Source organism: Pan paniscus, chromosome 16 (genome assembly GCF_029289425.2).
Source record: "Pan paniscus chromosome 16, NHGRI_mPanPan1-v2.0_pri, whole genome shotgun sequence".
Classification (NCBI taxonomy): domain Eukaryota; kingdom Metazoa; phylum Chordata; class Mammalia; order Primates; family Hominidae; genus Pan; species Pan paniscus.
This window is the reverse complement of record NC_073265.2, coordinates 55,575,180-55,599,361: the sequence shown is the minus strand read 5'-3', so window position 1 is coordinate 55,599,361 and position 24,182 is coordinate 55,575,180. Positions and strand designations below refer to the sequence as shown.

The 24,182-nt window shown below is 42.5% G+C and overlaps 2 protein-coding genes across 11 annotated transcripts in view; one reads left to right on the top strand and one right to left on the bottom strand.

Annotated features, from left to right (window-relative positions):
* Positions 1-4,341, top strand: part of TIPIN (TIMELESS interacting protein) — a 47,125-nt gene extending 42,784 nt beyond the window's left edge. For all 5 annotated transcript variants that reach the window (XM_057299839.2, XM_055098213.2, XM_008953334.6 and 2 more), the window contains one exon: positions 3,354-4,341. In XM_057299839.2, coding sequence (XP_057155822.1) covers positions 3,354-3,577 — 224 coding nt within the window. In that variant the 3' untranslated portion in view covers positions 3,578-4,341. The remainder of the gene's footprint in view (positions 1-3,353) is intronic.
* Positions 4,342-6,643: 2,302 nt separating this feature from the next.
* Positions 6,644-24,182, bottom strand: part of DIS3L (DIS3 like exosome 3'-5' exoribonuclease) — a 41,547-nt gene continuing 24,008 nt past the window's right edge. For 5 of the 6 annotated variants that reach the window (XM_034938987.3, XM_003827991.5, XM_034938984.4 and 2 more), the window contains exons 8-17: positions 21,945-22,114; positions 19,834-19,995; positions 17,629-17,876; positions 16,977-17,069; positions 14,179-14,712; positions 11,405-11,559; positions 11,130-11,308; positions 8,514-8,659; positions 7,625-7,799; positions 6,644-7,531 (exon numbers count right to left, since the gene is read on the bottom strand). In XM_034938987.3, the coding sequence (XP_034794878.1) occupies positions 7,223-7,531; positions 7,625-7,799; positions 8,514-8,659; positions 11,130-11,308; positions 11,405-11,559; positions 14,179-14,712; positions 16,977-17,069; positions 17,629-17,876; positions 19,834-19,995; positions 21,945-22,114 (2,171 nt within the window). In that variant the 3' untranslated portion in view covers positions 6,644-7,222. The remainder of the gene's footprint in view (positions 7,532-7,624; positions 7,800-8,513; positions 8,660-11,129; positions 11,309-11,404; positions 11,560-14,178; positions 14,713-16,976; positions 17,070-17,628; positions 17,877-19,833; positions 19,996-21,944; positions 22,115-24,182) is intronic. The other variant, XM_024925699.4, reaches the window with a different exon arrangement.

Sequence of the window (24,182 nt, the reverse complement as noted above, 5' to 3'; positions counted from 1 at the left end):
TACCTTTAGGACAATAATTATAACAATACATAAAGAAAAAAATAGGCCAGGTGCAGTGGCTCATGCCTGTAATCCCAGCACTTTAGGAGGCCAAAGTGGGCCATCACCCGAGGTCAGCAGTTCAAGACCAGCCTGGCCAACATGGTGAAACCCCATCTCTACTAAAAATACAAAAATTAACTGTGCATGGTGGTGTGCACCTGTAATCCCAGCTACTTGGGAGGCTGAGGCAGGAGAATTGCTTGAACCCAGGGGCAGAGGTTGCAGTGAGCTGAGATCAACCCATTGCACTCCAGGCTGGGCAACAAGAGCAAAACTCCATCTCAAAAAAAAAAAAAAAAAAAAGAGGCCAGGCGCAGTGGCTCACGCCTGTAATCCCAGTACTTTGGGAGGCCGAAGCGGGTGGATCACAAGGTCAGGAGATCGAGACCATCCTGGCCAACATGGTGAAAACCCGTCTCTACTAAAAATACAAAAATTTGCCGGGCATGGTGGTGTGTGCCTGCCTGTAAACCCAGCTACTTGGGAGGCTGAGGCAGGAGAATCGCTTGAACCTGGGAGGTGGAGGTTGCAGTGAGCTGAGATTGGGCCACTGCACTCCAGCCTGGGTGACAGAGCAAGACTCCGTCCCAAAAAAAAAAAAAAAATGCTTTTTCTTGTCTTTTGTCACTTGGTTGTGAGCTGTACTTTTGAAAGTAGCTGTTTAATTTGCTTATCTTTAGCATTCCCTTCTCACTTCTAAAACTGCCTGAAAATTTGCTTTATTAAAAAATATATTATTATTACTATTTTTAGAAACGGTGTCAATCTGTCACCCAGGCTAGAGTGCAGTGGTGTGATCTTGACTCACTGCAGCCTTGAACTTCTAGTCTCAAGCAATCCTCCAGCATTGGGCTTCCAAAGTGCTGGGATTGCAGGTATGAGCCAGTGTACCTGGCCTAAATTTGCTGTTTTTAACACACATTGTGGGTTTGGAAACTACATAACCAAATTTGTTAAAACTATATTTAGAAAGAATTGCAAGTTGGTTTTGAATGAAGTAAGCAGGATTGCGTATATCTTTCTTAATTTCCAATTCAGTTTTTCCTTTCAAAATGGAAAAATAAGAATTATAGGCCCAGCACAGTGGCTCTTGCCTGTAATCCCAGCACTTTGGGAGGCTGAGGTGGGCAGATCACTTGAGCCTGGGAGTTCAAGACCAGCCTGGGCAACATAGTGAGTCCCCGTCTCTACAAAAAAAAAAAAAAAAAAAAGAATTATAATAACTAGATACCATGTTGTAAACAAAGTTTCACCCAATATATTAACATTTTTAAGTGAAAATTATTTTGGCTACTTTTTTTTTCAGTTAAGATGAATTTACTTTTTCTTTTTGTCTTTTTTTTTTTTTTTTTTTTGAGATGGAGTCTTGGTCTGTAGCTCAGGCTGGAGTGCAGTGGCGTGATCTTGGCTCACTGCAACCTCTGCCTCCCGGGTTCAAGCAGTTCCCCTGCTTCAGCCTCCTCAAGTAGCTAGGACTACAAGTGCGTGCCCCCATGCCTGGCTAATTTTTGTATTTTTAGTAGAGAAGGGGTTTCACTGTGTTGGCCAGGGTGGTCTTGAACTCCTGACCTAGTGATCTGCCTGCCTCAGCCTCCCAAAGTCCTGGGATTACAGGTGTGAGCCACCATGCCCAGCTGAATTTACTTTTTCCTTTTTTTTTTTTTTTTTTTTTTGAGACGGAGTCTTGCTCTGTCACCCAGGCTGGAGTGCAGTGGCGTGATCTCGGCTCACTGCAAGCCCCGCCTCCCATGTCCATGCCATTCTCGTGCCTCAGCCTCCCGAGTAGCTGGGACTACAGGTGCCTGCCACCACGCCCGGCTAATTTTTTGTATTTTTAGTAGAAACAGGGTTTCACCGTATCAGCCAGGATGGTCTCGATCCCCTGACCTCGTGATCCACCCACCTCAGTCTCCTAAAGTGCTGGGATTACAGGTGTGAGCCACCGCACCTGGCCAATTTACTTTTTCTTTATAAATGGATGTTTTATTAGTACCATGTGAAACATTACATGAAGATAGCATTATTCTTGATGGCAGTGGCTTCTTTGCTGTCAATATCAAGTATACCTGGCAGTTGGTATTTAAAGCTCACCTCTGTTTATCATATACAACTTAAAATTTGTCCAAATGGAAATAAGTACTTTAAAGTTTCTTATGGATCACTCTGACATAAAACCTAAATGCACTTGGTTTTTATTAGACCTCTTTCTAGTAGTTTTCAGTTTTGTTTTTTTAGATGGGGCCTCACTGTATTGCCCAGGCTGGAGTGTAGTTGCTGATCTCGGCTCACTGCAACCTCCGCCTCCTAGGTTCAAGCGATTCTCCTGTCCCAGCCTCCCGAGTAGCTGGGATTACAGGCGTGCTCCACCATGTCCGGCTAATTTTTGTATTTTTTGTAGAGGCAGGGTTTCACCATATTGGCCAGACTGGTTTCAAACTCCTGACCTTGAGTGATCTGCCTGCCTCGGCCTCCCAAAGTGCTGAGATTACAGGCATGATCCACTGTGCCCGGCCAATAGTAGTTTGATTTTGAATAAGAACAGTTACATTTGACTATGATCCAAGAGTGTGAGTTGAATAACATTCAAAACCATTTTGCTTTTTTTTTGTTTTTTTTTGGTTATAGGATCTCACTTTGTCACCCAGGCTGGAGTGCAGTGGCACGATCATGGTTCGCCACCATAGCCAGCTAATTCTTTTTTTTTTTTTTTTTTTTGATGTTTTGTTGACATGGGGTCTCACTATGTGGCCCAGGCTGGTCCTGAACTCCTGAGCTCCAATGATCCTCCCACCTCAGCCTCCCAAATTGTTGGGATCGGGCCTGGCCTCTCTTGCATTTAAAATGGATCTTAATTGTATAAAAATGGGCTTATTGGCTAGGCGTGGTAGCTCACGCCTGTAATCCCAGGACTTTGGGAGCCTGAGGCGGGTGGATCACCTGAGGTCAGGAGTTCGAGACCAGCCTGGCCAACATAGTGAAACCCTGTCTACTAAAAATACCCAAATTAGCCGGGTGTAGTGGCGGGTACCTGTAATCCCAGCTACTCGGGAGGCTGAGGCAGGAGAATCGCTTGAACCCGGCGGAGGTTGCAGTGAGCCCAGATCGCGCGATTACACTCCAGCCAAAGTGATGGAGCGAGACTCCATCTCAAAAAAAAAAAAAAAGATATATTTAGAAGAAAGTGATCATAATTAACATTAAGTGATCTTAGACTTCATTTTACTAAACTAAGCTTTTGAAGAGGTTTGTACTTATGCGGTAAGATTGGATCAGGTACTTATAATGAATAATAATGGTATGATTTCTTTCAGATATGTTAATGAATACACCTAGGGCACACACGGTTGAAGAGGTTAATACTGATGAGGATCAAAAGGAGAAGTCAAATGGATTAAACGAAGACATTCTGGACAATCCATGTAATGATGCTATTGCCAATACTTTAAATGAAGAGGAAACACTGCTGGACCAGTCTTTTAAAAATGTGCAACAGCAACTTGATGCTACATCCAGAAATATTACTGAAGCTAGATAAGTTTCCATTAAGAGAAAATGTATCTGTTAAGTCATCGTCCTGCAAGCTTGGCGTTACTATGTATTTTTTCTTCTTGGAGTGAAAATCCTTAGGTAGTAAAACTGTTATAGATTATTGTTTAAAATCTGATAATCTGGTATTTATTTATAATTATGCTTGTCACTTTAGTTAAATCTATTTGTTCTCTTTAGTGTTTTTTATATAGGTATTTCTTCATAAAATGATTAGGAGGTAATAAGCAGTTTCTGCTGCTGGTCTGTCATTGAATGCCTTGTTTTCACTAAGTTGGGAGGTTTTGTTTCTGTTTTTTACTGCTCCTTGCAAAGCAGGGCTAATCCATGGACAGTGTGCCCAGAGTAGTCTAGGTGAAGTTTTTTGTTTTGTTTTGTTTTGTTTTTTTGACACAGAGTCTCACTCTGTTGGCCAGGCTGGAGTGCAGTGGCACAGTCTCGGCTCACTGCAACCTCTGCCTCCTGGGCTCAAGCAATTCTCCTGCCTCAGCCTCCCGAGTAGCTGGGACTACAGGCGTGTGCCACCACGCTCGGCTAATTTTTGTATTTTTAGTAGAGATGAGGTTTCACCCTGTTGGCCAGGCTGGTCTCAAACTCCTAACCTCAGGTAATCCGCCCCCTCGGCCTCCCAAAGTGCTGGGATTACAGGTGTGAGCCACCACGCCCAGCCTGGGTGAAGTTTTGAGATGTACATATATACTGAATATTAATGTCAATTTTTTAAAAGAAGTAAACATTATCTTAAAAACTATCTACAGGCTTTATGGGAGGTTTTCATTGCTATATAGTTCTGCAGTTTACACTTTTGGTAAATACAAGATTTTTACATGTTTTCTAAGGAGTTACTTTAATAGTTAAAAGGTCACATGAAAGGGCGATATATTGCCTGGCCCTCATAGGTGCTAGGGTAGTTCAAAGAATGCTTTTTGGGAACTTACTGACTAGTTGGAGTGAAACTTGCAAAGTATCATGGGGAACATAGCATCTAGGGAGGATTTACAGGAAAGACTTTGCTTTTGGTGGAGGAGATTCCAAGTATTGGGAAGCACATGTACAATAATGATACAGAAATAAGATTGAGGGGATAAGGCAGATTTTAGGAATGCTGATTTTGAGGTTAGATGTGTTAGGGCCAAATCGTGAGAACACCTGATTGGAGTTCTTCCTGCCAGGTAGAGGGGGTAGTTACAAATAAGAAAGGTTAGTGTTAGGAAAGGCTCTCCCACCCCACCCCCTCACCCCTACCCACAGTCCCCCGCCACTATTGTGTGTGTGTGTGTGTGTTGGTCTCACTGTCACTCAGGCTGGAATACAGTGGCCCAATCCTAACTCACTGCAGTCTCAAACTCCTGGGGTTCAATCAATCCTCTTGCCTTAGCTTCCCAAGTAGCTGCGACTGCAGACATGTACCACCATGCCTGGCTACTTTTTAAATTTTTGTAGAGATGATGTCTCACTATGTTTACCAGGCTGGTCCTGGACTCCTGGCCTCAAGTGATCTTCCATGGCACTTGGCCTCTCACTCTCTTTTTCCTTGGGGAAAGGGCAGAGTGATGGTGCTATAGTGGCTTCCATCTGCAAAGCCAGGACAGGCAGGCATCTTCTCTTCAGGCTTTCTGACTTCAGGTGGGGACAGGAAGTGACAAAGATGGTTTGATTGAAAAGCCAGGAAGTTAGCTCAGGTGTGGTGGCTCACGCCTGTAATCCCAGCACTTTGGGAGGCCGAGGCGGGCGGATCACGAGGTCAGGAGATCGAGAACATCCTGGCTAACACTGTGAAACCCCGTCTCTACTAAAAATACACACACACAAAAAATTAGCTGGGCATGGTGGCAGGCACCTGTAGTCCCAGCTACTCGGGAGGCTGAGGCAGGAGAATGGCGTGAACCTGGGAGGTGGAGCTTGCAGTGAGCCGAGATCGTGCCACTGCACTCCTACCTGGGTGACAGAGCGACACTCCATCTCAAAAAACAAAACAAAACAAAACAAAACACACATTTAAGAAAAGCCAGGAAGTTGAGCACAAGAACATCAAGGAGAACATCTGGGATGGGGGTGGGGGAGGGGTTTGTGGGCCTGCTGGGAACTGCCACAGGGATGGGCCAAGAGGCATGTACATTAGGAGGATTGTGGCTAACTGCAGCCAATAGGGGATCAGCTAGAAGATGGAGAGCAGTTTCAAGATGCCAATGCCTATAGAAACTGCTTCCTCAGGAGGGCCGGTTCAGGCTTCTGTCTACCCTCACAAACTACATTAGATAACTGAGAAAGAAGAGTTAATTTTTCTTTTTTGAGATGGAGACTCGCTCTGTTGCCCAGGCTGGAGAGCTGTGGTGCAATCTCAGCTCACTGCAACCTCTGCCTCCCGGGTTCAAGCAATTCTCTGCCTCAGCCTCCCAAGTAGCTGGGATTACAGGCACCTGCCACCACACAAGGCTAATTTTTGTATTTTTAGTAGAGATGGGGTTTCACCATGTTGGCCAGGATGGTCTCGATCTCTTGACTTTGTGATCCACCCCCCTCAGCCTCCCAAAGTGCTGGGATTACAGGCATGAGCTACTGTGCCTGGCCAATTTTTGTATTTTTAGTAGAGATGGGGTTTCATCATTTTGGCCAGGCTAGTCTTGAACTCCTGACCTTGTGATCCACCCGCCTCGGACTCCCAAAGTGCTGGGATTATAGGCGTGAGCCACTGTGCTCGGCCAAGAGTTAATTTTTCTAGTGGGGTGTTTGCTGACAAAGTAACAAGTTTCTAACAAGGGGAAGGCCAATGCACCTCATCAAAATGGGAGAGTGGGAAGGAAGGCCTGTGACAGAACTTTACCTGCGCATCCTACCACCCACCCTGTGTCCTAATCCCAGCTAGTACTGGAGACAGCAGGTAAGGGTTGAGTCAAATATGAAATAGGAATTTTTAAGTGGAGAAGTGGACTCAGGACTAAGTCTTATTATCTGAAAGTGACTGAAAATTACCTGACAGATGTCAGAGGGGCCTATGACCCAAACGTAATTACTGGAAAAATAAAACATTTGAAAGAACTGATTGGAGACGAGATAACCAATAATTTTGGGTTTATTAAACTTATTAGAAAGGGGCCATCTGCAGAGCCACCACTTACTGTCCACTCATTACTGAAAACTCTGTTTCCATAGTGACCTAATTATACTTTATTTAATGCAACTTTAATGAATGAGAGAACTTTTTTTTTTTTTTTTTTGAGATGGAGTGTCGCTCTGTCGCCGAGGCTGGAATGCAGTGGCGCGATCTCGGCTCACTGCAACCTCCTCTTCCTGGGTTCAGGCAATTCTCCTGCTTCAGCCTCCCAAATAGCTGGGACTACAGGCGCATGCCACCACGCCGGGCTAATTTTTGTATTTTTAGTAGAGACTGGGTTTCACCATGTTAGCCAGGATGGTCTCAATCTCCTGACCTCGTGATCCGCCTGCCTCAGCCTCCCAAAGTGCTGGGGTTACAGGCGTGAGCCACCGCGCCCGGCTGAGAACATTTTACATATATGCGAAATAGCTACCCAGTCCTGATCGACTAGAGCACTGAGTGACACACATTAAATGTTAAGTTTGAAAAGACTGTAAAACATTCACATATGACAGCTCTTAGTGAAGTAAGAGCCTCTCATATTCCATAATTGTTTGAAACATCCAGGAGAGCTAGGTCCCGTATCTCCTCTAGAAGTGTGTATAGGCTCCTTCCCTTTGTTTGGCGATATTCTTGATATTCCTCCTGAATGATGTTTACTTTGACTTCTTGGGCAAGCTGAGCTTCTTCCACAGATTTAGTTACTTCTTTCACTAACTCACTCTTCAGCAAGGGGGAACTCTGATGAATAAGTTCTGTATTTGGTATCTTGTATGGTTTGTTACTAATTATTTCAAGTCTGATTGTATCAGAATGGCAACGTGAGGCCTGTATGGATATTCTTACCTAGCATAGAGAAGAAAATACATATTACTAAATCACATTATTTATTCCTTACATTTAAAATATTAATAATACTTAATAGAAACACAGACTTACGGTTACATGGTCAAACAAATGGAACGTAACAGATTCCCCATCTGTTGTAGTAGAGGTAATTTTGTTTTGAAATCGTTGAAGGGATCCTGGTTTCCATTCAGAACAGCTATCTGGGCCACATGAGATGACTAAACCATCTTTATTTTTTAGATAAGCAGCACCTTTAATCCCAAACCTATATTATGACCAGAATATAAATCCAGAGACAATGTATTCTTAGTACACAGATCTTGTATGCTTATCTAGAATACTAGTTTTTCTCCTAGATTAAAAACAAATCACTTTTCCTGTGGTTTACCTCCAAGTATTTATTTCACCTTAGCAGATGGAAACAAAGTATTTTGCTGGATAAGAAAGACCCTAAAATGGATATAAAAGTGTGTGTGTGTATATATATATATATATATATATATACACACACACACATTCCAGTCTTCACTTTTTTTTTTTTTTGAGACAGAGTCTTGCTCTGTCGCCCAGGCTGGAGTGCAGTGGCACGATCCTGGCTCACTGCAACCTCTGCTTCCCGGGTTCAAGTGATTCTCCTGCCTCAGCCTCCCAGGTAGCTGGGATTTCAGGCATGCGTCACCATGCCTGGCTAATTTTTGTACTTTTAGTAGAGACGGGGTTTCACCATGTTGGCCAGGCTGGTCTCGAACTCCTGACCTCAGGTGATCCGCCCACCTTGGCCTCCCAAAGTGCTGGGATTATAGGCGTGAGCCACCCCTGGCCTCCAATCTTCACATTTATATACTGAATTATACATTACATTATGTACATATGATAACTAGTTGCTTAAATATTTTAATAAATTATATCTAATGTACAGTTTGTGTTCTACACTTTTAACTATGATTTCTTATGCACCATTGCATTAGATGTAACATACCTTGGTATAAATAGAAGCACACCATTTGTTCTAATTGAATAAATAACTCCATCAGATATGCAACGCTCCTCGGTGGCAGGGTCTTTGTCTTTGAAGTACATGCACTGGAAGAGCTCAGTAGACTGCTTCTGAGAATGCTGTGCTGCCTGTAAGAAGCACAACTCCAAAGCATTTTAACACTCCCCTGGCATTCCCCAAAGAAATGAAATTCATATTCATTCAAATGTGAGATTCTGTACAACTATTAATATAAAAATTGTTCTCTACTATGAAATTAAATTACTTTTTGTGGGAACTTAACCATCTAGTATTATCTCCTCAAAAATGTCTTAGAAAATGAATTATTTTATAAAATGAAACCCATTTATAGTTCATGAAATTAGAGATCAGCAAATTTGGGTCATGTTCACCTTGGATACAGGAAAAGTATTACACATGTCTTACTTGCATTTCTTTTTTTTTTTTGAGATATGGAGTCTCACTCTGTCACCCAGGCTGGAGTACAGTGGTGCAATCTCGGCTCACTGCAAGCTCCACCTCCTGGGTTCACGTCATTCTCCTGCCTCAGCCTCTGGAGTAGCTGGGACTACAGGCGCCTGCCACCACGCCCGGGTAATTTTTTGTATTTTTAGTAGAAATGGGGTTTCACTGTGTTAGCCAGGATGGTCTTGATCTCCTGACCTCGTGATCCGCCTGCCTCGGCCTCCCAAAGTGCTGGGATTACAGGCATGAGCCACCGCGCCCGGCCAGCCTTTCTTTCTTTTCAAGCCTGTCCAATGAAAACCCTATTGGTGGAAGTCTAAATTAGCACTACTGATAAGGAAAACAATTTAGTAATATGTATTAAAGTTTCTTTGTCTTTTTCTTTTTGAGATGGAGTCTCACTCTATCGCCTAGGCTGGAGTGCAATGGCGCGATCTTGGCTCCCTGCAACCTCTGCCTCTCGGGTTCAAGTGATTCTCCTTCCTCAGCCGCCCGATTAGCTGGGATTACAGGCATGCACCACCATGCCTGGCTAATTTTTGTATTTTTAGTAGTAACGGGGTTTCAACATGTTGGCCAGGCTGCTCTGGAACTCCTGAACTCAGGTGATCCACCGGCCTTGACCTCGAAAAGTGCTAGGATTACAGTCGTGAGCCACTGCACCTGACCTATCAGTTTCATTTGTGCGTGCACACCTTTTGGCTCAGCAATTCCATTTCTAGGAATTTTTCCAGGAAATCATCTGAAATGTCTGTATAAGTGTATCCATAAGGATGGTTATAAATTTGATTGCTTAGAACAGTGCTGCCCAAAAGAACTTTCTGCAATGATAGAAATGCTCTCTATCTGTGTTGCCTAATATGTAGCCACTAACCACAAGTGGCCACTGAGCTGTACAATGTGGCCAGTCACTGGCCACATTTCTACTGAGACAAATGTCTACTTCTAATTTTAATTAAATTTAGGTAGTCCACATGGCTAGTGCTACAACATTGCACAGCAGACAACTATACCATTGGATATAGAAAATTACATTAAACATTTAGGTAGTTTCCAATTTCCTGCGTTACCCAATGGTCTAGTTCTATGCTGTGCAATCTTGTAGCAACTAGTAATATGAAATAGAATAGAAAGCAGCTTCAAAACAATGATATAACATGGTGTGCTATCAGTAACAGTTGGGTTACATGAAAAAAGCAGATTCAAACAGCAGGCACGGTATGATTTTTTTTTTAGACGGAGTCTCGCTCTGTCACCCAGGCCAGAGTGCAGTGGTGCGATCTCAGCTCACTGCAAGCTCCGCCTCCCGGGTTCACGCCATTCTCCTGCCTCAGCCTCCCAAGTAGCTGGGAATACAGGCGCCTGCCACCATGCTAATTTTTTGTATTTTTAGTAGAGACGGGGTTTCACTGTGTTAGCCCGGATGGTCTCGATCTCCTGACCTCGTGATCCACCTGCCTCAGCCTCCCAAAGTACTGGGAATACAGGTGCAAGCCACCGCATCTGGCCGATATTTTTATAAATAAAAATGTTAGCAGTGTCTAGAATCATTAATTGTTAGCTCTGGGTGGTAAGATAACAGGTGATGTTTCTGTCTTCATATCTTTTTTTTTTTTTTTTTGAGACACAGTCTCAATTTTGTCACCCACGCTAGAGTGCAGTGGTGTGATCTCGGCCCACTGCAATCTCCACCTCCTGGGTTCAAGAGATTCTCCTGCCTCAGCCTCCCAAGTAACTGGGACTACAGGCGCGTGCCACCACACCCGGCTAATTTTTGTATTTTTTGTAGAGATGGGGTTTCACCATATTGGCCAGGCTGGTCTCAAATTCCTGACCTCAAGTGATCCGCCCTCAAGTGAGCCACCACATCTGGCCTCTGTCATCATATCTTCATGCGTTGCTTGAATCTTTACATTTCCACTCTTCGGAAAAAAAAAATCTGATAATCTACTGTCAAATCTCCCAATTCCACAAGTTACCTGAGAACATCTACAAATGTTCTGAAAGCACTGGTTAGAATAATTCTAGAATTTAATTTGCTAGAATATATGATACTTCACTGTACTACACAATAAAGCTGATATTTTCTTAGCAAGAGATGACAGATAAGAGAATTTTGAAATTCCCTCTTACTCGGTTTCTGTTGTTGATATGTCTGCATAATTCCTCAAGATCTTTGTTGCTGAACAAATTTCCCTTAATTTCCATTTTCTTATCTTTTGAAATGGCTGCCATTAACAAGCGGTGTACTACAATATCTGAATATCTTCTTATTGGAGAAGTAAAGTGGGTATACTTATCTAATGCAAGACCTTCAAAAAGAAAGCAAAAGATCAAAATAAACAAAAACTATTTTAAAATAACTAGCGCAAAGTTACAGCCACACATAGGAATATGGTATGATTCACCATAATGATGGAACTCCTCCTCCGCACAGGATCCGGTGGAGAAGTACAGAGCATTCGACATGGCCTGCGTGGCCATGGAGCGCAGTAGCCTGTTCACGATGGGATCGTGGGGGTCGTTCGCATTATCCAGAGAATCAGCCAGTGTTTTATTGGACCTGACAAAGAACAGAAAAACCGTTAGCTAGTCCCAGACAGTAATTTACAAGACAACACTTTGAGGGGAACCCTTCACTCATCCGTCTGAATACCTTCATCTGCCAGTAAATTTGTTTTGGACACATTTCAGAAGCACCTCTTTTCAACTACAGAAATCTAGTTTGCTTTACGGTTTAAACAAAGCAAGAGTGTCAGAATTTAAATACATTTCTTAAGTAGAAATGAATCATGTACTGATTTTAATACTAGGTTAAGTTAGTGCTTGGCTATAATAGGTGGTCAAATACTCGTTGAATTGAATTCTTTACATCCTTAACCTTAAATATTCTATATATAGGTAAAATAATGGACTTGGTGTACAAGTAAAAGAAACCTAAATTAGTTTTTCTTTTTTAAAGAGGTAGTAAGCATTCTATTTATTTATTCTCAAAATAATTTTTTTGTAGAGACAGGGTCTCACTTTGTTGCCCAGGTTAGTCTTGAACTCCTGGCCTTCAGTGATCCTCCTGCCTCGGCCTCCCAAAGTGCTGGGGTTACAGGTGTGAGCCACTGCATACAGTCTCAAAATAATAATTTCAAAGCCCCAGGAAATATAGAGGTATATTAAAAATAAAACTAATAATATAACATATAATTCAGTCCTATATTGTGGCTGGCTAAGGGAAAAGGGGGAAAGGAGAAATAGAGCATGATGATGAACAGAGAGGCAAGGTGTTAAGTGGTCACTATGTGAGCTTGCAAGTTTAACAGACTTGGATTCAAATCCTGGCTCTGCCCTGACTGTTAAATTACAGGCAAATTACTTAATCTCTTCAGACTTAATTGACTTATCTGTAAATATGAATGATGCTGCCATCACCTCACCATTAAGAATTAACCAAGAGGATGTCTGAAAGCCCTTGTCCCATGTGCCTGGCATGCAGACAGCTCATACAGTGACCATACAGAGGCTGGAGTGTAGTGGCACAATCTTGGCTCACTGCAACTTCTGCCTCCCAGGTTCAAGCGATTCTCGCACCTCAGCCTCTGAGTAGCTGGGATTACAAGAGTGCGCCACGCCTGGCTCGTTGTATTTTTAGCAGAGAGTTTCATCATGTTGGTAAGGCTGGTCTTGAACTCCTGACCTCAGTGATGTGCCTGCCTCAGCCTCCCAAAGTGCTAGGATTACAGGTGTTAGCCACTGTACCCAGCCTATACTTAGTTTTTATTTATTTATTTATTTATTTTTGAGACAGAGTCTCGCTCTGTCACCCAGGCTGGAGTGCAGTGGTGCGATTTTGGGTCACTGCAACCTCCGCCTCCCGGGTTCATGCCATTCTCCTGCCTTAACCTCCCGAGTAGCTGGGATTACAGGCACCCGCCACCACGCCCGGCTAATTTTTTGTATTTTTAGTGGAGATGGGGTTTCACCGTGTTAGCCACGATGGTCTCGATCTCCTGACCTCGTGATCTGCCCGCCTCGGCCTCCCAAAGTACTGGGATTACAGGCATGAGCCACTGTGCCCAGCCTGCCTATACTTGGTTTTTAATGAAAGAAGTATTTTATCCTAGAGATAGGGAGTAAAAATGTCTCACTCAATTGAGGGTGGTATAAATTCACTGTTGGTGTAGTATCTTATCATATTGTCACAAAGATGCTGCATTTAAAAAGTATTGAAATAAATAGGATTATTTCTTCGTAACTTAAGGGGTACATGAAATTAGATCAAGGGTAACTAACAGGTTCCCTACTTCTGTATTACAAATTATAGTAGGTCAGCCACACACAGTGGCTCATGCCTATAATCCCAGCACTTTGGGAGACCGAGACGGGCAAATCATGAGGTCAGGAGTTTGAGACCAACCTGACCAACATGGTGAAACCCTGTCTTTACTAAAAATACAAAAATTAGCCGGGCATGGTGGCACATGCTTGTAATCCCATATACTCAGGAGGCTGTCAAGAGAATCGCTTGAACCTGGGAGGCGGAGGTTGCAGTGAGCCAAAATCGTGCCACTGCACTCCAGCCTGGATGACAGCGAGACTCTATCTCAAAAAAAAAAAAAAAAAACCAACCAAACAAAAAAACCCAAACTGTAGTGGGTCAAAATTATGCCTAAATGTCCAGTGTGGTGGCTCATGCCTATAATCCCAGCAGTTTGGGAGGCCGAGGCAGGCGGATCACTTGAAGTCAGGAGTTCAAGACCAGCCTAGCCAACATGGCGAAACCCTGTCTCTACTAAAAATACAAAAAAATTAGCCAGGCATGGTGGCGTGTGCCTGTAGTCCCAGCTACTCAGGAACCTGAGGCAGGAGAATCACTTGAACCTGGGAGGTGGCGGTTGCAGTGAGCCGAGATCATACCACTGTACTCCAACCTGGGTGACAGAGCAAGACTCTATCTAAAAAAAAAATGAAACAAAAAACCAAGGAACAAAATTATGCCTAAATAAACTTGTTTTAAGTCTCTATACATAACAATGAAGAGAGAAAAATGTGTCTTCAAAAATGAGGAGAGCCAAGAATCTGTTTTCTCTTTTTGGTCAAAGATCTGGCTGTCACATTTTAAGAACAACTGTAAGATAACTAAATATACAGCATGCCACTCCATTCCTCTGCCCCCTCAAAAGAGGAATACCGTGTATCTATGAAGAAGCCTTTGGCTTTAGCACATTCCCGGAGTTCTGAAAAGAACTCCTGGTGTGGAGGAGGGTGCTGGCGCAGCAAGGCCTGATGAGGGAAGCTCTCCCAGATCTTTTTGGCGACCCAGTGGTTGGCCAGGATCATGCATTCAGCCACTGTCTCGTGGACTTCCAGGGGCTGCTTGGGGATGAGGTCGTGAATGTTCTTTTTGTCATCTAGCTGTACGCGAACCTCTGCCCCTTCCAGTTCCAGGGCACCACATCCGTCTCGTTTAGCTCTGACATGGCGAGCTATGTCGGTCAGCTTTCCAATTGCCCACACCAACTCCTCCAGCTTGGCTTGTCTGCTCTTCTCATCCAAGTCTTTGAATTCTGGAATATCATCAACAACGCTTAAGTTTCCATCCAGTAGTTCTTGGGCTGCTTCATAGAACAGTTTGTATGCTGATCGAATAATGGTTCTGCCATACCACACTTTCTTAATTTCATAAGAGGCTTTATCCAGTTCCCACATGATGCTTACAGCATACCTACAAAAACAGTAACATTGACAACATCACTATTCAAATTCATCTGGCTTTTTTTGTTTTTTGTTTTTTTGAGACAGGATCTTGCTTCGTCACCCAGGCTGGAGTGCAATGGCATGATCACTGCTCACTGCTGCCTCAATCTCCTGGACTTGAGCAATTCTCCTGCCCAAAGTGCTGCGATTACAGGTGTAAGCTACCATGCCCCACCTAAGTCTTCTATTTTTGAAGCAAGTAGAATTTGACCTAACTGTAACTTAAAAGAAATTACAAAGCTACAGGTTTCTGGTTTGTCAATACAACCACCTTACAACTAAATCAAAAAATATTTTAAATTAAAACAACAAAGTTAGATTGGGGTCTGTTGAGCTCTGAACAAATTTGAAATGAGTTCATATGTGACATTACAAACCTTACTTTATGTCCTCCATTTTTTTCTTGAGATGGAGTCTTGCTCTGTTGCCTAGGCTGGAGTGCAGTGGTGCGATCTTGGCTCACTGCAACCTACCTCTTCCTGGTTCAAGTAATTCTCCTGCCTCAGCCACCTGAGTAGCTGGGACTACAGGCGTGCACCACCATGCCTGGCTAATTTTTTCTATTTTAGTAGAGACGGGGTTTCACTGTGTTGCCCAGGCTGGTCTCAAACTCCTGAGCTCTGGCAATCCACCTGCCTCGGCCTCCCGAAGTGCTAGGATTATAGGCGTGAGCCACCGTGCCCGGCCATGTCCTCTATTTTGATTAGAAAAGCATGACACTGATAGAGTCAAGTCTTTTTAGCTCAGTAAATTAGAGCAAAGTCTTGCAAATCCTACAGGATGGCACTGAACTGTGATATCAATCTTGATGACAGATAAATTAGCAAAAATTTCATTTAGTAAAAAAACTCTTTGCCACCAAGTCATTTTATTTAAAAAAAAAGGTATACATTTGGAACTCATAAAAAACATAGGGCTAATTTTCCTAATATGTAAAGAGCTTTTACAAATTAATCAGTAATTGATCTTGAATCCAAAAGAAAAATGGGCGAAGAATATAGTTAACAGAAAGGGATACATAAGTGACAAACATATGAAAAAATGATTAGCTTTATTTGTAATGCAAATTAAAACCAATCTAAGATACCATTTTTCATCTATCAAATTGGCAAAGATAAAAAAATACAACATATTGTGTTGGCAAGGCTGTGGGAAAATATGCACTCTCATACATTGGTGACAGGAATATAACTGGTGTAACATTTAAGAAGGGCAATTTGATTATATTGATCTAAACACAAATGCACATACTCTTGACACAGAAATCCCATAATCAAATATGGGAATTTCTCTTTCACATATACTGTATTTTAAAAAATGTGAAATGATCTGGGCATGGTGGCTTACATCTGTAATCCCAGCTTTTTGGGTGGCCAAGGCGGGAGGATCACTTGAGCACAGGAGTTCAAGACCAGCCTGGGCAACATGTGAAACTCTGTCTCAAAAAATAAAAATAAAAATGAAAATGTGAAATGACTTATGTTCAAAGTTAACTCAGTACAGCTTTGTTTGTAATACCAAAAGATTGGAAACTATCCAAATTTCCATAGATAGTGCAACTGTTATTAATACGGAATGATCTCCAAGATACCATTAAGTTCTTTTTTAAAAGGAAGGTGCTAAACAGTATATATATATATATATATATATATATATAATGCAACCATTTGTGTAAAAAAGATCACATATGCATATTCATGTATGTATTGTATCTAGAAAAACTAATACGGAACTGGTAAATGAGGGAAAGTGATAGGGAGGAACCTTTCATTAAATACCTCTTGGGACATATGAGTTCGGGCCTATATGATTCTATTGCCTATTCAAAGAGAAACATAAAGTTTAAACTCAACAACTGAACAAACAAAAAACTCCCCGAGTTCATGATCCTCATGCCAAACAACTTCCGCCAGGGAATGCATAAGCACAAAGCTACACACATTTGTTCTCAGATTTTAGCTGACTTTAAAAAGCCAGCAACAGAGGGAGACGCGGAGCCCCACTGCTAGCAGACAGAAGAGAGGAGGGAAAGGGCAGGGAAGGCTAGAGAAATAAAGCTGCCTAAAGATAAGTGGTGTGGGGTTGGGGTCGGGGGTGAGGTTGAGAGGTCAGAGGGGAGACACAGGGCTGGGGTGGGGCATAGCAGAGAAGAAACATGAGGCCAGAAGCAGGCAGCATCAGGAGCCACAGAAGGGCCAGGACAAGCTTTGAAGACAAAAGCCATAAACTCACCTATCAACGCCTCCCAGAAGGGAACACAAATCCGCACTGAGGACGGAAGGCAGCATGTCATAGCGACGATCTGCTAGATAATAAGTGGTGGCCCTGTGAATGACACACACGTGGCAATGCGACCTTCAGCAGGGAGAAGCAGAACTGCTGACTGTGTGGGCCGCAGGGAGGTAAATGGCCAAAATCTCACTACAGATTCCCCAAGGCTGTTGCTGTTTCATAAAGTGCAGCAGACTGGGTAATAAAACTATTCCCATGGTCCCACTTTTCTAAGTGACACTGCTTTGGGCTGAATATTCTTCCACTGATAAGAGAAAGAAAGAGCAAGTGACATGAATCTTTGTCGTATAAGAAAAACTGGAGTGTAATGATCCAGTATTTTTATAAAATAGTATATTACTACATGAAAATTTAACCCATTTCGATTTAGTAGGAAACAATGTGTGAAAAGGTTATGTTAAAAAGGAAAGGTAAATTGATCAAGGTACTGTTTTTCTAAAGGAAAATGGAGAGTGGACCTCAACTTTTTTTTTTCTGGAAGGGACCTTCAAAATTGCACAAACATGAGATCTTTGAACACCTGAAACTAGTACAGACACAAAATATACAGTCACATACACACAACCATAGAGCTGATTTCAAATAGCATTACCTTGTTCTAGCTTCAATATCAATGTAAGAATTTGGTGCCACAAAGTGTGTTACATCTGCGATGTGGACCCCAAGTTCCAGGTTGCCATTATTTAAGGTTCTGACTGAGAGTGTGTCATCCACATCTTCACAACCTTTGGGGTCAATGCTGAATACGAGATGGCTTTTCCTCAAGTCTTTACGTTTTTGTTCCTCTTCAGGACTCACCTTCCAGGGACTTTCTGGTGTGTTTACTGGCATCTCACACATCTGTATGAGAAACCAAATATTCAGCAATTCATGCACCACAAATTTCTGTAAAGATCCACTCACTAATATTCTCAATATGACCACATAGAAATTCATTCATTCTCAATTACCTTCTTCATCAACCTATGTTGGCTTCCTTTGATCAATAATTGTTTATTAGGTGCCTCAGATATCCCGGGTACTGTGCTGGGCTCTGGAAAGTCAGGAGTCAACAAGAAAGACAAAGTCCTACACCCCTGAGGACCCTTACAATTGGACAGAAAATGTCCCACAACTTCTACCAGCCTCTTTAGTTACAGGGGCTTGGAACAAGAGTACAACATGTAGCCCATTTTCAAATGATCCATTTGTTTAAATGTAGTCAAGCTTTAAATTTAAGCCTTGAAAAAAATAACCAACATGTTCCAAATATTAAAAGCTTACCCCTTAAAGATAATTTTATACAGGACCTATCTAGGGCATCTTCTCTCCATTATTATCTGTTTAAGCCATCAATTTGCAGTTAAGTAGGCTAAAAGGGAAGAGAAAATTCTAGTCCTATGATGTATAGCCCACACTTTATTTTATTGTAACATTTTCACTAAGAGCTGCCAAACAAGTCAACAAATAATTTCCAGAAACTAATGTTAAATATAAAAATTTAATGATGTAAAATATTCTAAAATAGTTTACTATGATAGCTCCCGTTCTGTGAAAAACTTTAATGAAAATAAGAACACCCAGACACTCATTATGGTAATGCAAATGGGTCCAATTTTTCTGGAGAACAATCTGCTTGTACATATTAGAAGCTATTTAAATCTTTTATACCCTTTGACTTGGTAATCTCACTTTAAGGATTACATTCCAAGAGAATGATCAAAAAGAAATTAAAAAGCGGTGTTTATAAAAATGTTCAAAGTAACATTTTTTTTTTTTTTTTTGAGACAGAGTCTCGCTCTGTCACCCAGGCTGGAGTGCAGCGGTGCGATCTCGGCTCACTGCAACCTCCGCCTCCCTGGTTCAAGCAATTCTCCTGCCTCAGCCTCCCGAGTAGCTGGGATTATAGGCGCCCACCACTAGGCCTAGATACTTTTTTTGGTGTGTTTTTAGTAGAGACGGGGTTTCATCATGTTGGCCAGGCTGGTCTCAAACTCCTGACCTGGTGATTCACCTGCCTTGGCCTCCCAAAGTGCTGGGATTACAGGCATGAGCCACCACGCCTGGCCTACATTTTTTTATAACACTGAAAAATTAGACAGCTGAATGCCCCAAAATCGAGAAATGCTTAAGCAAACTAGGGTACGTCAATATACCGTAATTTACCATAACCATTAAAATAAGTAGGCTATGTCAATATATAAAAATAATTTTAAGTGAAAGAAGCAGAACAGAAATTAGTGTGTGCACACAATGAATATAGTCACGCAAGAATAATACACAAGATTTATGAGGGTTTTAAAAGATCATAAAGTGATGGAAATAGCTGATGTTTTATGTTTATGAGATTTTTGTTTTCTGTAAAGGTCACAAAAACTGTTTCATAATGAGCATAATTTTTGACCCATGGGTTGGAGATGTATGGATCCCAGGAATCCACCCCCTGCAGCTTTATGCAGCCTCTGGTTGAATGATTTGGACAGAGAGTGTGGAGCTCAGTTGGGTCTGTAACTAGGTGTCCTTGTAGTTGCTGGGGATGGATGTATACTGACTATGAGACACTGACATATCATTTTTAAGCCCAGTTGGAAAATATAAAAATTTGAGAGCCATGAGGCTATAGAAAACTAATACTACACTTGAAGCTGACTTCAGTTTGGTCCAAATATAGAATAAGGAGGAGTGAGATTTTTCCATTATCTGTGGCTTTACACAGTGGGTTGTTCCACAGCACAAAGACTTTTCTTTCTTAATGATGAAACAACAACAAAAGCAAAAAGAAAATGTCACTAGATCAAAGCCTTCTGGAAAATCTGACCTGAGCTTCTGAGAAAGGAATAACTGAAATACTGTTTTCCACCAGGATGGTTGCAATTTCCCCTTCCAGGTCTCCGATTCTTCCTAAAACACGCACAAAATGTCCATTTGGATACACAGATGTTGACTCCCAGGAATCAATGCGCACGACCACCCTGAAGTCCTGCACAAAAGGAAAAAATAAAACACAGCTGAGCACCAGGAGTTAAGTGGGTCAATTAGAGGCATCAAACAAACAAGAGGCAAACAATACTGGGTTCCAATGAGAGTGGCCAGTTGCAAATAGTGGTGTATGGTAGGGTTTTTTTTTTTGTTTTTCATTCTTCCTATTACTAAATTGCCAGATGGTATGAAATGCTTGACCCAATGCTTTGAAGGGAGGCATTACCTCTCTACATCAATGAAGAGGGCTGGAAATTTTAGTCTGCTGAAGAGAGCCGACTGTAATACATTCTAGTTAACGCTTGCAACACTAGGGGAAAACTCAATTATGCATGCTCCAAATTAAGTTTTAAAACAACAATCTTAATGTTTTGTGTGTGGGAGGTAGTTCCTAATTTCTTTGAAGTCTATTTTATTTTATTTTATTTTTTTCGAGATGGAGTCTTGCTCTATCACCCAGGCTGGAATGCAGTGGTGCTATCTTGGCTCACTGCAGCCTATGCCTCCCGGGTTCAAGTGATCCTCCTGCCTCAGCCTCTCACATAGCTAGGATTACAAGCGTGTACCACCATGCCCAGCTAATTTTTTTTTTTTTTTTTTTTTTTTTTTTTAGTAGAAATGGGGTTTCACCATGTTGGCCAGGCTGGTCTTGAACTCCTAGCCTCAAGTGATCCACCTGCCTCGGCCTCCCAAAGTGTTGGGATTACAGGCATGAGCCACTGCGCCTGGCCTCTTTGAAGACCTAAGATGGTCTTTGGTGGAGAAGAAGGTGTCGTGTAAACTGAATCCCCACTACCCCAAAATTCCAGCAAACCATGGGAATGGAAAATGTATTAGGTGCAACTGGCCTGGAGAGCCTGCATAAGTCTTCAAGATGTAAAAGCACAATGGCTAGGTTACTGGCTGGGGACATCCTGCTTTAGTGTCTCATTTACAAACTGTAAAATATCAGGGGGAATTAAATTGGGCAATGCCCATACTTTTTGACACAAGTAAAGGTTAATTTCTAACCTTCTTGTTTATGTCTTCTCTCCAGTGCTATATTCCTTTATGGATAATCAATTCTGTGAAGTACCACTACATCATCCCTACAGGGCAGAGTGATCGTATTTCTATATTGCTTGCTGGAGGAAAGCTTGTTAGTGCTGGCAAAGTGTATCTATAGAAAGTTTCTATGTTGGACAGCTGGATAATGTATGTTCTCTCTGGTTGTCCTACACAGCTCTTTCTAGGACAATTTCTCTCTGGCCTGAATTTATTAACCACAGACTACTTAATGGATGGTTTTCATATATTTAGAATTTTTAAAAAACAGAATCTTGGGGCTGGGCACAGTGGCTCATGCCTGTGATTCCAGCACTTTGGGGGGCCAAGGCAGGAGGACTGCTTGAGGTCAGGAGTTCAAGACCAGCGTGTGCAACAAAGCGAGACCCCATCTCTACAAAAAAAGAATTAAAAAACATAAAAACACGGCTGGGCATGGTAGCTCACACCTGTAATTCCAACACTTTGGGAGGCGGAGGTGGTGGATCATGAGGTCAGGAGTTTGAGACCAGCCTGGCCAACACAGTGAAACCCCATCTCTACTAAAAATACAAAAATTAGCCGGGCGTGGTGGCGGGAGCCTGTAATACCAGCTACTCCGGAGGCTGAGGCAGGGGAACTGCTTGAACCCGGGAGGTGGAGGTTGCAATGAGCTGAGATCATGCCACTACACTCCAGCCTGGGTGACAGAGTGAGACTCTGTCTTGGAAAAACAAAACAAAAGAACAACAACAACAAAAAAACCCCAAAAAACACATCCCAGTATCTTGGAATGCCAGATGCCATCAATAATTTATTTCTTTATATGCAAAGGAATTAACAATGCTTTCTGGTACTGCTAAAAAGCTGGTAAAGACAGAAGGAGAAAGCGTAGAGATCCCATAGTAGAGGTAGAATGCCAACTACCTGGAGGGTTTCTGCTTGCTGAGTGCTAATTCGAATTTTGGGAATTCTGTAATCCCAAGGTGTAACCAGGATTTTCTGAGCATTTTTGCCCTGAGATTGGACCTCTTCTTTGGACGGAAATGTCACCACATAATCCCGCCAGTTCTTCTGAAGTATGCCCACCACTCGACCTTTGGCAAAACAAAACAAAACAAGGCAGTAACTGGTTAGGTGCCATCTATCTGGACTCTGACCACCTCAAGCAGTAAGGAAAAGAACAGGAAATACAGTGTCCTATTTTTTTTCAAGCACATCCACCCAACTCAAGAATGTTTTTGAAAGGAAGCTTTTATTAACAACAATAACGGCCAGTCATGGTGGCTCATGCCTGTAATCCCAGCACTTTGGGAGGCCGGGGCAGGAGGATCACTTGAGGCCAGGAGTTCAAGACCAGCCTGGCTAACATGGTGAAACCCCACCTCTACTAAAAATACAAAAATTAGCTGGGCATGGTGGCGTGTGCCTGTGATCACAGCTGTTTAGGAGGCTAAGGCAGGAGAATCGCCTGAACCTGGGAGGCGGAAGTTGCAGTGAGCCGAGATGCACCACTACACTCCAGCCTGGGCAACAGAGTGAGACGCCGTCTCAATAACAAACACATAAACAAAAACCAAAACACACACATAACAACAACAAGAAAAGGTATGTTTGAAGATTTGCCTTCTTGGTATTTTATTTTAAAGATGGATAATTTAAAAACACTTTTTGTTTTTGTTTCTTTTTTTTTTTTTAAGAAACAGGATCTCACTATGCTGCCCAGGCTAGAGTGCACTGGCTATTCACAGATACTATCATAATACGTTACAGTCTCAAACTCCTGGGCTCAATCCATCCTCCTGGGTAGCTGGGTCTATAGGCACGTGCCATCATGCCCAGCAAAGACGGGTAACTTTTAAAATAACATTGTCAGTATGCTCTCTCTTCCTGAGATAACATTTAGAATCCACTTGTCCCATTGTCTCTCTTTTGCCATTATCTTATCAATCTCATTTTGGTATATTGGGAAAAGTCAATGATTTTCACTCTTGTTTTAAACCATGCCCTCAACTGCGCGTTTTCAGTCTTTCTTGCCTTCTCTCACCAGCTAACCTTATTTGGTCCATTATACACAGAAAAGTGTACAGATCATAAGACTGATACACAACACTTTCAATCATCACTGACTGAAGCCGAGACCAAACTTTAATAGTTAAAAATGTTCTCTTCTTTTTTCTTTTTTTTTTTTCACAAATATTTACTGAGCTCCAACCAGGTATGAGGCTTTGTTCTAGGTACAGGGAATATAGCAGCACCATAACAGGCAAAGTCCTTGATTTCATGGGGTTTATATAAAATCAGTTTGGGTGTCTGTGGGGGTGGAAAATAGACCAAAAAAAAAAAAATGTGAAGTTGTGACAGTTGCTAAGAAAGATACAAGGTAGGGTAAGGTGATCAAGAGTGACAGAGGGTCAGAAGTGGCAGCTATTTTAAATAAAGTGACATTTGAACAGTGACTTGAGGGAAGTGAGGAAAACAGATGTGAGGATATTTGGGGAAAGCTTCATCCAGGTGGTGGAAAGAACAAGTTGTCACTGCGGCTGGAGCAAAGCATGAAGAGGAAAATGGCAGAAGGTGGCCTCAGCTGGTGGGACCATGCAGGCCATGGTAAGGACTTTGGATTTTATTCTGAGTGAAACAGGAACCAGCCATTGAGGAGTTTTGAGCAGAGAAATGACAGGAGCCAACTCTTGCTTTCTTTTTCTTTTTTCTTTTTTTGAGACAATGTCTTGCTCTCTTGCCCAGGCTGGAGTGTAGTAGCATGATCTTGGCTCACTGCAACCTCCGCCTCCTAGGTTCAAGCGATTCTCGTGCCTCAGCTTCCCAGTAGCTGGGACTACAGGTGTGCACCACTACGCCCGGCTAATTTTTGTATTTTTAGTAGAGACAGGGTTTCGCCATGTTGGCCAGGCTGGTCTCGAACTCCTGACGTCAAGTGACCCATCCACCTCAGCTTCCCAAAGTGCTGGGATTACAGGCATGAGCCACAGCACCCAGCTCAACTCACTTTCTGAAGGATCATTGTGTCTCTGAGTGGAGAAAAGACTACATGGGGAGGGGCAAGGGTGGGAGCAGGAAGAGCAGTGAGGAGGCTGCTTCGACAATCCTGAGGTGCCAGTGGACTGAAGCAGGAGAGCTGTGGGGGAAGTGTGGCAGGTGGCT